Below are 15,911 nucleotides of genomic sequence, written 5' to 3'. Positions count from 1 at the left end.
AGGACTTTGGTATCAATCAAACAGTAGTTAAGATCTACTATGATAACCAAAGTACCATTCATCTTTCAAAAAACCCTCAATATCACTCAAGGACCAAACACATAGATATTAAATATCACTTCATAAGGGACAGAATAGAAAAAGGTGAAGTCGAAGTTCTCAAAGATCATACCAGTGAGAATGTCGTTGATATGCTTACCAAACCAGTTTCAAAGCTCAAGCTCTCCAACTATCTTGGTCAGATCAGCTTCCAGCTTCTTGAAAAAGGGTGAAGACAAGTTAGATCTGGAAGGAGAAAAACTTGTATGTTGAGCTTAAGGTGGAGATTTGAAGTATTAAATAAGCTCAAGCATACAAAACAAATCTTCAACAACTTTTACATTTTTCTTTACAATTTGTTATGTAACTACTTGTATCAACTAAAATGTATAAATATGCATCATTTACAATTTGTAGTACAATCTTTAGAAGCTTACAAGAAATCTACAAGATTTGTAAAGAAAAAGTGTGACTTAGCTCTTGAAATAAAGATTCTTCTCCTTCCCATAGATGTAGGCATTGTATTGCCGAACCACGTATATCTCCGTGTAGATCTTCTTCTCTTCTTTCTCTTTATCATATTGCGTGTTCTTCTTCTTCTTCATTCACACAGCAAAACTCACGCAAATAATTAGAAAGAAAAGGGTTAGAAAGAGTTTTCTGCAAACAGATGAAAGAACGAGGGAGAGAAAGAAAAATAATTTGTTTGTAAATTCATTTTTCATCAGAGCAGAAGGCATCACTTCCATCAGACAGAAGTAAGTGAATCTATCCACGTGTTGCACATCAGCTGGAAGATCGTGGAGCAACCAAGACCAAGTTATCTACCTACCAAAAATATTTGGGGCAAATTAACTAGGCTTAATCACAATTTGGATCAGCAAAAAGGCCAGCTTTATCATTTGGGCTTTCATTCAAGAATTTCAAGTGTGCAAACCCAACACATATTTTTCCACGAAAAAAAGTTCTATGGCAAAAAATCTTCTTCTCGTGCTATTCCTTCTCTTTCAAAAGTTGGTTCCCACAAATCCGTCTATGCAAAAAAATAATAGAAAAGACTTTTTAGTGGCGTCTTCTTAATATTTGTGGGAGATCGGTACGTGAAAAAAGAGTTGGTGAAACTCTTGAAGACTTGGAGAAGCTTAATGTTGAGGTATATACTTTAACATTATTTTATTCGATGAAGCTGACAAGTATATATTTATTCAATGCTTAGCCAATTGATTTTATACATTATGAATGTTGTATTTCTCTGTTCTATATGTTCTGTTTTCAAAAACAAAATCGAAGTAGCAGACGATCACTCGCTTCCACTGGGGATTCGATCCTTTCACGAACATGATAGAATCTATCTATCTTCAATTGCTCTCTCCTCTTGTGTTGTCGGCTCCTCCTCTGTTTTCTCCCCCTCTTCAAATTATTGAGGGAGTATATATTTGGTTAGTCCCTCCTATCGAATCCTTCAAGTTGAATTCTAATGCGATAATTTTGAATGGCGAGGGGGTATTGAGGCAATTGTTCTTGTTTCAAATGGAGAAGTTTTGCTTACTTTGGGGAACCATTTTCCTTTGTTGGGATTCGTTGAGCTCGTTGATGCTACTGTCATGAATGAGGGAATTCCTTGAACTCTTAAGGCTGAGATTTCTTCCATCTAAATCGAAATAGATTCTCTAATCCTTTAGAATCTTTTGGTTGAGAAAGATAAATATGCGAAAGAGATTAAAGTATTCTTTACTTAGTGGCTCATGTTTTAACTTCCCATGTTCATAGAGTGAGATCCTTAAACATCTTGATTTACGATCACCCTCCATGGGTGGATTCTACTCTTCTTATTGACTAGTTTTTCCCTTAATTTTTTTCTTGTTTTCCTTTGTTGTACTCAAAAAAATAAATAATATAAGTACTTTGATTGAAAGAAAAGTCAAAATCAAACTTCTATACAAAGTAAACAATATCGTACCATTGTGAATTGGAGAGATTGATTATATGATTACTTGAACAAATCATATTGAATATTTGACCAAACATTTCGTAGCTTACTAGAAAAACCAATCCTTGTTTACTATACACATTGTGCTAAACCAAATCCAATTCTTTCTTAAATATATAGGTCTGTCATCCCTAACGAATGCTTCTTCGCCCATGAACTAAAGATCTGAAAAAGAATGTTGCACCGAACAAATCTGTTTAACAGAAACTACTTTTACTAAATTCCAGAGCTTGTGATTCATAACCTTTTTTCTTACTTCTGTGGATGTTAGTTGAATAAAACTATGGGAGTCGAAGGAAATTTCGTGCCTTCAGAATTCTACTATTAGAGGATGATTTTACAAAACGTTTCAATGACAGAGATTAGGAAGAGAAATTGATTGAAAACCTCAAGAGTGGGTGAAAATGAAAACAGCACCATAAAGTTTCACAAACAGAAAACGATCTTTTCTGACAAACTATTATGGAAGGTCTGCAGCACATACAAACATATAAATTTAAATTCTTCTTCATCCTGTTTCTCAAACACTAGGCAAAGATGAAGAAGAATTCACAAAACGATCGCTGCACTGGCTGCTGCCCCCTCCTCCTCCTTCATGAGTCTTGTTTTCCGTTCTTGGGCTGCTCCCTGTGCTGCTGTTTGAGAAACAACCGAATGCCGTCTTTTGCAGTACCCCGGTAGGCGACGAGCCTAGTGACGGACTGTTGTCCCACCCTTCAGTCATCAGGTTGAGTATCGACGAGCTTTTCAATTCCCCACCATTGTTGTTTGTGCTATGAAGAACCTCTCCGAGTGGACCACCCATCGAGCTCTCCCATGAGATGGGAATCCAATTTGCCTGCCTGTTGTTTGGTTCATCAATTACATTCCCCACTCCCAATCCCATTTGAATTGGGTCCAGCTCCTGCGATGATTTCAATGGCGAAAGGGTGAGTTTCTCGTTGGACGGGGATGAAGTCGAGGATCTGAAATCCGACGTAGCCATTGGAATTGATATGGATAACTGAGTCCTGTCGGATTGCGGATCAATATTTGAGTTAGACCACGAAACGGAAGAGCTATCAGATTGGTTCTTCGGCCAATTGTTGAAGAATTGGCGAAATGAATGTTGGGTTTCAGCTGCTTCTTGAGTACTAGTAATGCCCTCTGAAGGATTGAAACCCCTGTAGTTCATCAAAGAAGAGGTCTTTTGTGAGGAGCCAAGGAGAAAATTGGAAGAAACAAGCCCAAACTCTGCTCCTCTTGGAGATTCTTCAAAAGGGTTTTGCTGTTTCTGGATTGTAAATGGAAGCTGTTTGGACTGCTTTATGTCAATTGAAGGAGACAGCACAGAAAGACCAGATGTTGAATCATTCAACCCAATGCCACCATTCTCTTTGTTCGTTATTAACATTCTGCAAACCAAAATCAATGGTTTTGCTCAAAATTTCACCTTTTTCAATTCTAGATATCTCAAGGGACAACTAGACAGAAAATATCAAACCCATAAAAGACATAACAAGAGACGAGGCACATTTCACCTTTTTCAATTCTAGATATCTCAAGGGACAACTAGATAGTGAAAGCTAATGACCGCCATGTTTGGATTGACTTTCTAAGGGATTGAAGAAAGTGTTTTTAAAATGCTTAGAAAGTGAATCCATACCCAACTAAATTTTGGATCAATGATTGAAGATGGAAATAAAGATAGGGGTCAGATTTGTTTGGTAATGGGAATCATGAACAGTACTGATACTCAACGATTTGTGATACATGATTTAAAACGGAGAGGAACATGTAAAAAAAAGGGTTTACCTGTTGATTTGAGCGGCGGCGGAGGGAGGCGGATGAGATCCGGGGCGGTGGAGGTTCTTGAAGTGTTGGTTAGTAAAGGAGAGGCTGTTGGGGGAGCTGTTGCAGGGCACTGCCGCCGTAGAAGCTGAAGAAGAAATCAGCTTAGTAGCGGTGGCGGCAGTGGTAATATTGGAAGCTCCGGAAACGGAGTGGGAGTGGCCGGCTTGGCCTTCCACAGGCTTTCTTGAACGATGGCGGCCTCTGTTCATATGCCGTTCACAGTATTTCTGATCGGCAACTGCGTCTCTTGAACACCGCCATTTCTTCCCGTCGGTCCGACGGCACCGTCCAGGTTCAGGATCACTGCTATTCGAAAACCCCATGTTGAAAGATCCCCATCCCACTACAAACAAACAAAATCCTCCGACCCATAAGCCAAAAAGATCAAGAAATTAAAATAAAATAAAACAAAAACCCATCTTTTGACAAGATCTATGGCAACAAAGAGGGGGAAGTTACCGGTGCCAGGTCGGAGAAATCCGCCGGAAAATGTCGAAAAGCCGGCAGATTCAAGGGCCTTTCTGATGGGAATAAGCAAATTAGAAGGAACAGGAACATTAGCAGTAATGTATTTGTAGATCAAAGCCTGATGTTCGAGTTCCATCCATTGGGTTTGAGTAAATGGAGCTCTAACACCAATAAAAGCACCGCAGTGCATGCTTCTGCCGTTCAAACCTCCATAATTGCAGCCTGAATAACACAAAATCAAGAAAACCCAAATATTTAAAAAAACGAAAACGGAACACAAATTAGTGTAGAAAATGGCTCTGAAATTGGTGTCACCAAAAAAACAAAAAACCTCAAAATTCCAAACATGTCTACCACAGTTAGGGGAGCGACAATATTCGTTAAACACTGAGTTGATGTGTTCAGAAGAAAAATGAAAAAGAAAAACAAGGACCTTTCTGTTGTTTGTTATAGCATCCCACTCCATTTTTACAACAAATTCCTTTTTCCTTAAGACTCTACTGTACTAGATAAATAAATAAAACGTCCATCAAACAGGAAGACGAATTATTCAGAATGAAGAAGTGGGGAGGAAAAAAAAAAAAAAAGAAACACAAAAGAAAAGAAAAGAAAAGAAAGAAACTTTTTTTCACTTTTTAGGACAAGACTGAAGCTAAGGGGCGCTGAGAATGAAAAGACCCACAAAAACTGAGTTAAAAAAAACAAATGAGGGAGTTGAGAGTTGAGTTAGAATTAGAAAATACCTGCATTTCTAGGGGCGGAGGAATGGTAGAAATTAGGGGAAACACCGGAAAGAGAAGAAGTCTTATCTAAAGGAAAAGACTCTGTTTTGGGAGATGAAAAACAGAGCATTTGGTGATGGCTTTGATTAGAATCAGAAAGAAAGAAAGGGGAATTAGATCTGAGCAGAGATGCAGCTTGTCGCAATCCTTTAGAGGTAGAAGAAGAAGACGAAAAGTGATCAGAAGTTTTAAGGAGTTTAGAGGTTCTCAAATCTTCATCATCAGTTTCACTGGCAGATCGCTCCTGTTTATGTATAAATCCAGAAGCAGATTCGTACCATTTCTGCTTAGTTTCAGCATCTGAAGAAGCAGCAAGAGAAGAGAAACCCGATGTGTCTGATGAACCCACCACCACCCCATCTAAACCCACAACTCCAAAATCCATACAAAATAAACAAAACCCAAAACCAAGCACTCAAATAAACATTAACAAATCTGCAGCTAAACCTCTGAACACACCAAACGGGACATTGATTCTATTCTTTGGCTACAAAATAAAGACAGCCACCTCCTCTGCTTCAAAGGAAGCCACATTTCAAGATACTTAAAGCTTTTAAGAAACTCAACCCCCCCTCCCCCCCTGGTTTTATTTTAATTTTCAATTCCAAGGGATGATTTTCTTCTTTCTATTTTATTTCTTTAGAAAAATAAACTAAAATAATTGGAGAGAGAGTACGACAAACATCATGAGCAAGACTTCCTAAGTTTCTCAAACTACAATAAAGTCAGCCAAACAAAATGATAAAAGCGTTATTTTTGGGCCTAACCAAATATTAGTCTTTTCTTTTCTTTCCTTTTAGCTAATTTTGAAGAGAATAATAATAAATCTCCTTAATTAATTTTACATCCAAATCTACTCCTTAGTTTTGTTTGTTTGGTTGTTCAAATCAAGATTAATCATTAATTAATTATGATTTCATATGATTAAAATACCGTTTAAGCTAGTATAGTTATGTGGTGAAGGAAAAAGAAAAACTTTTTGTAATCTGTTCACTGTAGTTGAATGGTTGAGGTCCTTTTAGGTAATTTTCTATTTCCTAAAAAATATGTTTGTTTCTGTTTGAGAAAAGTTATGGAAAAAAGAAAAAGAAGATGATAATGAACGGGGTTTAATTATTTGGATTCAATTCATTTTTTAGCTAAGAATGTATGATTCTAAGAAGGGCAAGATAGAGAGGGATACACTTAGCTTCAATTTCTTATATTTCTTATATTGGGAATTAAAGATTAAATGGAAATATTCGTTTGATTGACAAAAAGGGCAATAAGATGGAATTAATTTGTGGCACAAACGGAAATAAAAAGGGAAGGGAGAAGGAAGGGGACAAGGGTTAGAAAAGTAATTTGGAGAAGAACAGAACAAAGTCTATCGTTATCCTTAAAAGAAAAAAATATATATATATATATACATACACATATATATGTGGTAAATAATAAATTGGAATTTGAATTTTTTTAAAAAAATCTTAGATTTTAGGTCTATTTTTACTTACCTTTCAAAGTTTTACATTTTTATTTTGAATTTTAAGCTTGGTTTTAATATGGTTTTAAGTGTGTGATTTTTTTTAAATATAAAAAAATAATTAAAATATTTATAAATAATAGTAAAATATCTCAGTATATCTAAAATAGATCACGATAGACAGCGCTATAATACTATGATAGATACATATAGTAGTAGTCTATCGTTGTTTATCACAGTAGACTGTGATATTTTGCTAATAATTATAAATATTTTCAGCAATTTTATCGTTTAAAATAATTTTTCTTAGATGTTTCAATATTTACATTTTTAATCGTGATTTCTTTCTTATTAAAACTTACTTTTTTACTCGTTGATATTAATTTTTCGTCGCTATTAAAACTAACTAAAAAATTCTCATTTCTTTATTATTTTTAATTAATTAATTTAAAAACTCATTAAATTCTAAAATGAACATGAGGAAAATATGTTAAAAATCTTGATCATAATAGCCAGATGAAAATAAATTCACTCTCAATGATATAATTTTTTTCATTTTGAAATTTAAAAACAAGAAGAAAATCAAATTTAAAATTTAGAAACAAAAGTTTAATGTTTTAGAATTAAGGTCGGGTTGAGTAACTATTTTATTTTTGTTTTTGTTTTTTTTAAATTAAGTTTATGTATACTATTTTTTTTAATTTCTTTCTTTATTATCTAAGTTTCATCCGTAATAACTAAAAAAGTAATTTTTAAAAAGTTGTTTGTATTTTTAAAATTCAATTAATTTAAAAATGATGTGAATCGTTGTAAGAAATATGAATAAAATAAGTTTAATTTTAAAAAATGAGAATTAAAAACCAAATTAGTAAAGGATACCTAAAATATTAAAATTTAATATGTGACATTATTAGTTAATTTTTTTAAAAGAAGAAGAAGAAGAAGAAAAGTTATATAAGGCGATGGACGAAGATGGTTAAAAAGGGTTGTCGTTGATGTTGCCTTACAAAGCCCGCTAGTCTAGCAAATAGCAAACTGTATTTTATTTATTTTATTTTTTAAATAACTTTTTTTTGGAGGGGGGACAGAATTTTTACATTTTCTCTCTCTTCTTTAAAACTTCAAATGGCCTTACCCTTGTGGTGGGCTGCATCAAACCACCACGTGACCCCTCCCCGGTCCACACCCCCTTCATTTTTATTTTCCATTTTTACCCTCACATCTACTCTCAACTCTTCTTCCATTTAATTTCTATTTTCTCAATATCTCCACCTCTTCACATTTCAGCCGATTCAAACTAAACTTTAATTATATATTTCCTCTAATACTTTTGATAACCTTAGAATTTAGCCTAAACTATGCCATAATACATAAATCTTTAAGAAAAAAAACCTCTAAACATACCTTTGTTGTTGTTGTTATATGAGCACAAACTATTATTTGAACTTTCAAAGAATATTACATTAAAAATGCTCCTATTATTAGTATAGTGATCAATTTAGTGAAGTTTTCTTGATTTAAAAAAGAACCAATTTTTTTTAAAAAAAAAAATTATATATATATTTTCATATAGACACTCTCAGTTTTCTCTCATCTGTCCCATTCTTAAACCAATTTTGCCACAATAAAATATAATCTAAAACTTGAAGTTAAGGCATAAAATCTTAAAAATAAATAGTAAGAGCATCTTTTAACTTTTTTTCCCCTTAAATTAAGGGTATCAAGACACTTTTAAAACTTTAGAGATATTTTGCAACAAAGTATTAACGATTTATGTTCATATATTAACAATAAGAGTTTTAATCTTTTTTTTAAGTTCCAACGTATTTTTGAAACTTTTGGAAGTTCGTGACTATGATTGAAACAAAACATTAACAGTTTTCATCCAAAACACTAACAGTTTTCATCCAAAACTAATAATAAAAGCATTTTTAAAGTTCAAAGATATTACTGAAAATTTTAAAAGTTCAAAGACGTTTTTAACATAAAGTACAATGTTCAAGATATTTGGTATATTTTAACCTAAAATTTACTTAATAAATAGCCTCTATGAATTTTAACAAACTAGTTAAATTATTTACGAGATTTTATCGAAACGATTTGTTTTTTGTTTTAAGAATAATTTATATGGGAGGAAAGGCATTTGAGGATCTTTTATCCTCCACCATTTCACACATATCTATTTGGAATTTGGACTCTTGCTCGTGGGGATTTTCTTTTTCTTTTTCTTTTTTAGGAAGAAAAAAAGAAAAAAGAAAATGAAATTATGTCCTTTTTGAGTAATGTGTTTGTTAATGTGATATTGTGCTTTTCTTTTACTCTGTGTTCCCCCCTTTGCATGTGGGAGAATATTTGGGTAAGTCCGTGTGGGTGTGGCCTTCCACTTCAAATTACTTCAACATTGGGATTTCTTTTCCTTTGCCTTTGCTTTGGTCGGTTTCTTCTATTTTCTTTTAGTTTCCACTTTCCTTACCTAAATTCCAATCACATGCTCTTTCTTCTTTTACATATTCATAATGTTTTTTCAACATTTATTTTCAATATTACTTCCAAATTTGATTTTTGTAATTTAAAATCAATTTTAATCATAAAAATTATAGTGGTTGATTTTAAGTGAATAAAGATCTAACACGTGTACTGTTTTTGTAAACCAGTGGGGTATATGAGAGTTCGATAACCTCCAAATGAACAATATATTTTAATTACAAATATCCACTCTAGTTTCTATAATTTAAATAAAATCATTTTTTTAACTAGGTTGATTTTTAAAATCTTGTTGTTGGTTGCCCTCTTTTTTTTTTCATTGAGATTTAAAAAAATAAAATAAAATAAAAATAAAAATAAAGATTTTTCTTGCATTGTTTAGTTTAGAGTAGAAATTTTCTCAACACTAATTACTGTACATTACATTGGGTTTTTTTTTTTTTTTTTTTTTTAAGTACGGTTGACAACAATTTTAAGCCTATACTTTTATGACCAATTATTAGATAACTAAATTGACTTAGAATGAGTAGGTTTTTAAGTGTTTAAAAAGCATTCTTTCACACTTAAAAATTATTTTTTAATAACTTCGAGAGAAAAAAAAAATAAGTGGATAAATTATGTATACTCATCCCTTGTACAATGTACAAAGGATATAAAATGAAAGCATGGATTTAATATATGGCATGGTGATACTTCAATTATTAAACAAGGCTAGCTAATAATTTTTATATATATATATATATGTTAAAATGAAAGTCCAAACTTGCATATAGAACAAAGATTATTCGTCCTTATTTGAAATCCCCCCCACCCCCAATGGCCAATGGTTTTAGGACATGACCCTACAAATAACAAATATGAAACTTTGATCCTTCATGTCACCCTAATGCCCAACTTTTTTCATAGTCGACCTACACTCTTCTTCTTCATTGTGCCCTATATATCCTTCTCGGGAGACAACCTCATTCTCTTTATAGGTCAAATTTACATTCCCTTTGGTTTCTTATTGACAAACATTTAATCATCGTTCTGTAATATAAGTTTGTGATCAAAATACTAGGTTACTTTTCACATCATATCAATGTTTCTATTACAGAACTTATGGTAAAATAACCTAGTATTTTGAGGTAAAATGTGTATTTCTATCCACAACGGTTATAAAATCAACAAAATAAAGAAAGTGAGAGAAAACGTAAATAGTAAAGATCAATACAGAAATTGACATGGTTCACTCGTTAACAATGTGGTAGCTACGTCCACAGATAGAATAATGCATTAAAGAGAAAAATATTAGGAAATATATATTGCAAAGGTGCTTATGGGATTAGAAAGTTTATACATCGTGTACTCCTCTAAACTCTAGGGCTGGTGAGACTTTGTGGTTGGTCATTCGCAGTGTCAGATAACACATTCAAGATATTCTACCAACAACATTCAAGAAAAAAATCTTTTTTTTATTAGTGGTCTTCCAACTTTATAGAGACTTGTCTTTTTTAACATAAAACAGTCATCTGGCATTACGAGAAAAGTAATGAAAACATCTCAAAGGCGTTTTAAATTGAGGAGATGTCATCTTCACCCTTGGGGATTGTGGTAAAGAGTAAGTAGTAGATGTATGTCTCAAAGTCCCAAACAAGGTAATAAAAAGTGAAGTTGTTTACCCTAGTTCCCATGTGATGGGGAGAGAGCTTGTTAATGTTAACAGTTATATTATCCCCCAATCTTCCCTTTTAGTATAGAGAGTAGTCCAAATAACACTCCATTGAGTCATTGACCATGACTGTGGCACGTGCCAAAAAGACAATACAAATAAATTCAATTAGAAGTGGGCAGCTCTAACCTTTAAGGTAAGATTTTTGTCATAAATTTCATATTCTGAATAAGAAACAAAGGGCCCAAAACATTTGGTACACTGATTTTATTTCTCATCATTTTAAACCCAAAATGCGAAAGAGAAAAAATAGTATAGTAATAGTAATAGTAGTAATAATAATAATAATAATAATAATAGCAAAAGATATGGTTGCCACTCAATTTGCAGACAAACCCCTCCTTCGCATTAACTTTGTAATTACCATTCTTCTGACCCTTTTTAATTGCCATCACCCGCTTGGCTGCATGCTTATTACTTTCCTTTATTCAATTATTATCTACCCTATATTTTATATATATTTCATCTACGGTCCCTGCCTTAAATTCCTTTGCAAAATGCAAACATGTTGCACTTTTTCAGCTCAATTTTGAAATAACCCTCCAAGTAAAAATAAAAATAAAAATAATCTTCTGCTGACGTGGAATTGAATAGTTCCAGGGCTTACATCTAATTTAGGAAAATATAAGAATTTAATGTCTGATGATGCATTATATAATTTATTATCAAGTGTCGTTATTAATTTGTTTGTATATAAAAAAAGGAATAAAAAGGTTGGAAGTGGGGGGGGATTATTGTTATATTATTATTAATGTTTTAATGACGGTATTGGAAATGGAAGTACATTCTACATAGAGTCAGATTGTTAAATAAAATTCTGGCAATGTCTCCCATTGTTGAGGAAAACATTCGGAGATTGGAGTACGAAATTATGACCAACACACTAAAAGGAAAAATCTCTACCTTCTTTTGTAATGTTTGTAAGATGTGCGTTGAGGTTACATAAAATGTCTTTTTGTTTAGTTTTGTTTATATAATATATAATTTAATTTTAATTTTTGCCTCTGGGGATGCAGCTTTTAAGCATATTGGTCGCATTGGTTGTGTAATTTTATTTGTCGTAAAACCTAATGCCAAATTGACATCTCCTTTTTTCTCGCGGTTTCCTTTCCCCCACCACACCTAACAAAAACACACATTGTTCAATATTATTCCCAATATCTTTTTCACACACCCTAAAATTTGTACTTATTACCTTACTTACTCTTGGATTATTCAAAAACCCCTTTCAGTTAATGGATTAAAATATCCTAATAAATGTGGGATAGTGTCACGGAGATTAAATCTTCAATCCTTGCTTAGGATTCACATACGTTATTTATATATCGTACACTGCGTATTGATAAATTCATTTAATTAGGATAGATTTTGCATGTACTACTAATAAGTTTGGGGTAAATATATGGTTTAGTTCTGAATATATTATGACTGTTTTTATAACAAGTCCTTACCCTAATAAATAACTAGTTCTAGTAGGATCAAAATTATTTTTTTTAAATAAAACAATGATTAAGTTGCACCTAATTCCATAATTCTCCTTTTTCTTTATACAAAAATGAATAGTTACTTGGGCTACAACATGAGTTTTTTTTTTTTTTTTTTTTTTTTTTTGAAAAAAAAAACAACTATAAATATATAGGTCATGATAATTTTGGACCAAGGAAAATATCAATATAAAAAATAAGATTAAGACAAAGATAGTCAAACTGTCTTCAAAATTTGAAACATGTAAAGACAAAATGGAGATGTTTAGTTGACATTCAAAGAGAATCCATAAAAGGAAGTAACTAGTTCATTCGATGCACTGTCTACTCTAACCTTTCCCTTCTTTAGTAGAAGCTTGTTGCATTGAGTACTATAAATTTAGCTAAAAATTGGAGTTTCCGTAGTAGTAAATGTTATTTTTATTTGTTTTACAAGTTACAGATATATTTTTTTTAATCCGTAAATAGGGAAGGAAAATGGTTGGTTGTGTATAGAAGGAGGAAAAAAAGGTGATAGTATAGAAAAGTGTGTAAGTGGAATGGGGAGATTTTAGTCATAGAGGAGGTGGGAAAGCGATTGTATAGCATGGGNATATTATTCTATTTCTATCCTTCTAGTTTCTACTCTCAACAACGCCGCCTTCCTTCCCTCTGTCTGACCGTACGCTCCTATAGCGCGTGTATCACACTCTCTGCGAGCTGTTGCTTAGCTGGAGAAGACAGTGAAAGACCCCTCCAAAGAATATTTTTTTCATCCTCTTATTATTATTATTATTATATTAAATAATAACAATTTATTAAATTAAGAAAGAAAAAAAAAAAAAAGAAGCAGTAAAAGTAAAGCAAGTAACCCACGTCAAACCCATCTCATCATTTCAATATATCGGAATCCTCACTCTCTCTCTCTCCAACTGTGACATTGACGTGTCAACAGCGGGTGTGGACTTTGATAGTGCCACGTGGGGGCCACGCTCACCCCCTCCCTCCCTTCCGTTTTGCGAAATTACCATAAACTCCTCGTGAGATGGGAATAGAGGAGGCTAGCTTCCCTTTTACCGACAGCCATCGTCTGGGCCCTACGCTGGATCCTTTGTCCACATTTGCGTCACCTTCCCCCCCCAATATCGAAACGGCCCCATGCCCTATTATCATTCTATCTCTTCTAAGTTTATTTCTTCTACTTATTTGAAATGTTTTTACTTACTACGTTTCAATCTGTTATTTGATGATTCGGGCGAGAACTAAATTTTATTAGCGAGTTGAATTCATTTTTTTTTATTTATTTATTTTATGATTTTAATCTAAGAGTTTTTTAAAATACGACTCTCTAATCTTAAAAGTATCCCTGGCCTATATTTTTTCTTAAAGAATTTCTTCTACGGATAAATTATCTTCTTTTTATTTATACATGTAGTTAATACACTGTCAGTAATCCATGCAAATCTTTATATTGATTCTTTTTTGTCTTGTGTTTGTTGTTTATCTTTGATGGTCGATTCTTAATACACTTTTATATTTGTGTTTATTTTATTAATAAAGAAATATTTGATATATGGCATTTCTTATTATAATCTGTTAATATAGTCTTATTTAAGTTTAATAATTTGTGTGTGATATAAATTATTTTAATATGAATAGAAAATATGAAAAATGATAGTATGATGTAATAAATAAGATAGAAAGAGAGATTTGAAATAATAATGGTTTAGTTATTTAGTAGAGAGTAAAGTTATATAATTGGGATGAGGATGGATATGAGTTGTGGGTTAAGGGTTATCCTCTTGGTGGCGATGGAAATGGGAGAAGGGTAAAGTTTGTCGGATGAATGAATGTATGTATACACACCAATGTCACCTCAATGCACTTAGCATCTCATCTCTTCTCAGTAATTTCCCACTCTCCCACCCCTTTTTTTTTTCTTTTTTTCCTTTTCCCCCCCTCTTTTTCGAACCTCGAGGACTCTTTTGTCTTTTTCCCAAATTCCTTTTTTTAATAAATAAATAAACCCTTGAGTTTTACTTTTACCAATTGCCAAACCCATATCTTCCAAATTTCAATTTTTTCTCCCAACTATTTCCTTCCCATTTGAAAAAAAAAAAATGGTAACATAATGGAAAGACATTAATACAAATTTATTATTACTTTTTTAAATTTTGGTAAATATACTGTTATTCTAAATAAAAACAAAATTAAAGGGGTCAAATTGTCATCTTCTAGAAGTACATCTATCAAAATCAACCTTCTATGATTAAGTCGAAAGTATAAGAATTAAGATAGTTATTTTAAAATATGGTTATTAAATTAGTATCTAAACCAAATATTTATCTATTCTAATCTTTGCAGTTTTTAAAAGAATTAAGAGAGAAATGTCCTTTTTGTCTTTAGGTTTAGGTCTAATTTTTAATTTAGTTCTTAGATTTTAAAATATTACAATTTTACCTTTGACATTTGAGTTTTGTATCAATTTGATCCTTATATTTCAAGGTTTACACTTTTAAATTCGATTATTCACTAAATATTCATTTTCCGTCTTTAGCATTAATTTATGTCAATAAATTAAAAATCACTAAAAGAATTATAATTAATTGAGTTTCATATTTTTTTTTATCACTTTTAAAATTAAATTCGAAATTTCACTTCATAATTATTTTTAATTAATGAATAGAAATTGGCATCAATAATTAAAAGTGAGTATTTAATAACAAACTGAGGTTAGAAATGCAAAATCTTGAAACCTATGGACAAAATTGAAATAAAACTCAAATCTCAAGTATAAAATTATAACATTTTGAAACTTATGGACTAAATTGAAACAAAATGCAGAACTTAAGGACCAAATGTGTAACATTTGAAAACCTATAGACTAAATAGAAACTACGCCCAAAACTTATGGTCCAAAAAAAAAAATTTCCCAAAAATTAAGTACATAGAAATACAAATATCTGGACTAAGTTTGATATGAAATTTATACAATTGCAGATGATATAACTAGCAAATACATTCCTCCTCAGGTCAACACATCTAATTGTCCAGTAAGAATTACACTTACTTGTTTTTAGCATAAATGGCTATGTGGTTTGTTATGACTTTTTATTGCGCTTCTATTTATTCAATATGACAACAGAAATTAACGTATTTTCCATTTATTCAAAAGTAACATAGATATATACAAATAAAAAATGTGTAGAATTAAATTTTAATTTTTGAAATCTTCAAATTTTTGTCCAAATAATTTTAAAGCATCTAATTTGGTTCTTAGATTGTAGTTAATGTTATCCATTTTAGCCCTCCAATAATTAAAATATCAGTTTAAATTCATTTGTAAATTGTCAATCACAATTCCAATTCAAAATTGTGAAATATTGTTATACCAAAAGATATATGTACTTTTTAAAAGTACATAGGTAAGAATGAAAAGCCATAAAACATAGAGAGTAAAAAAATAGACGATAAAAAAAATGGTATATGAAGTAAATAAATTTGGGAAGGTATTTAATTGAGAAGTAGAGGAAAGACAATTTAGAGTTGAAAAAAAAGAAGGGAGTGAAAAAAAAAAAAAAAAAAAAAAAAAAAAAGGTAAGGGAAGAGGGAGAAGCAATAAAGAGAAGCACGTGAAAGGGTGTGGAATTCACAGGTAGTTGATGGGTGAGAAAATAAG

General features: G+C 31.9%; 1 protein-coding gene across 2 annotated transcripts; it reads right to left on the bottom strand.

Annotated features, from left to right (window-relative positions):
• Window positions 1–2,351: 2,351 nt before the first annotated feature.
• On the bottom strand, window positions 2,352–5,661 carry LOC120076829 (growth-regulating factor 1-like). Of its 2 annotated transcripts, none has more exons than XM_039030763.1 (4): window positions 5,074–5,661; window positions 4,322–4,552; window positions 3,824–4,205; window positions 2,352–3,423 (listed from the first exon to the last, which is right to left on the bottom strand). In XM_039030763.1, the coding sequence occupies exons 1-4, from the start codon at window positions 5,495–5,497 to the stop codon at window positions 2,550–2,552; spliced, it is 1,911 nt and encodes a 636-aa protein (XP_038886691.1). In that variant the 5' UTR covers window positions 5,498–5,661; the 3' UTR covers window positions 2,352–2,549. The 2 variants fall into 2 exon arrangements, with proteins under 2 accessions (XP_038886691.1, XP_038886692.1); XM_039030764.1 differs by lacking the exon at window positions 5,074–5,661 and adding an exon at window positions 4,685–4,837.
• Between the last annotated feature and the right edge of the window lie 10,250 nt (window positions 5,662–15,911).

This window comes from Benincasa hispida, chromosome 4 (assembly GCF_009727055.1).
Source record: "Benincasa hispida cultivar B227 chromosome 4, ASM972705v1, whole genome shotgun sequence".
NCBI classification, from domain to species: Eukaryota; Viridiplantae; Streptophyta; class Magnoliopsida; order Cucurbitales; family Cucurbitaceae; genus Benincasa; species Benincasa hispida.
This window is presented reverse-complemented; position numbering and strand designations above follow the sequence as displayed.

Coding starts and splice junctions, on each gene's coding strand:
- LOC120076829 (XM_039030763.1), bottom strand. CDS start 5,497: ATGGATTTTGGAGTTGTGGGTTTAGATGGGGTGGTGGTGGGTTCATCA. Junction 4,553..5,073: donor CTCCGCCCCTAGAAATGCAG/GTATTTTCTAAT, acceptor TGTGTTATTCAG/GCTGCAATTATGGAGGTTTG. Junction 4,206..4,321: donor ATTTCTCCGACCTGGCACCG/GTAACTTCCCCC, acceptor GTTTGTTTGTAG/TGGGATGGGGATCTTTCAAC.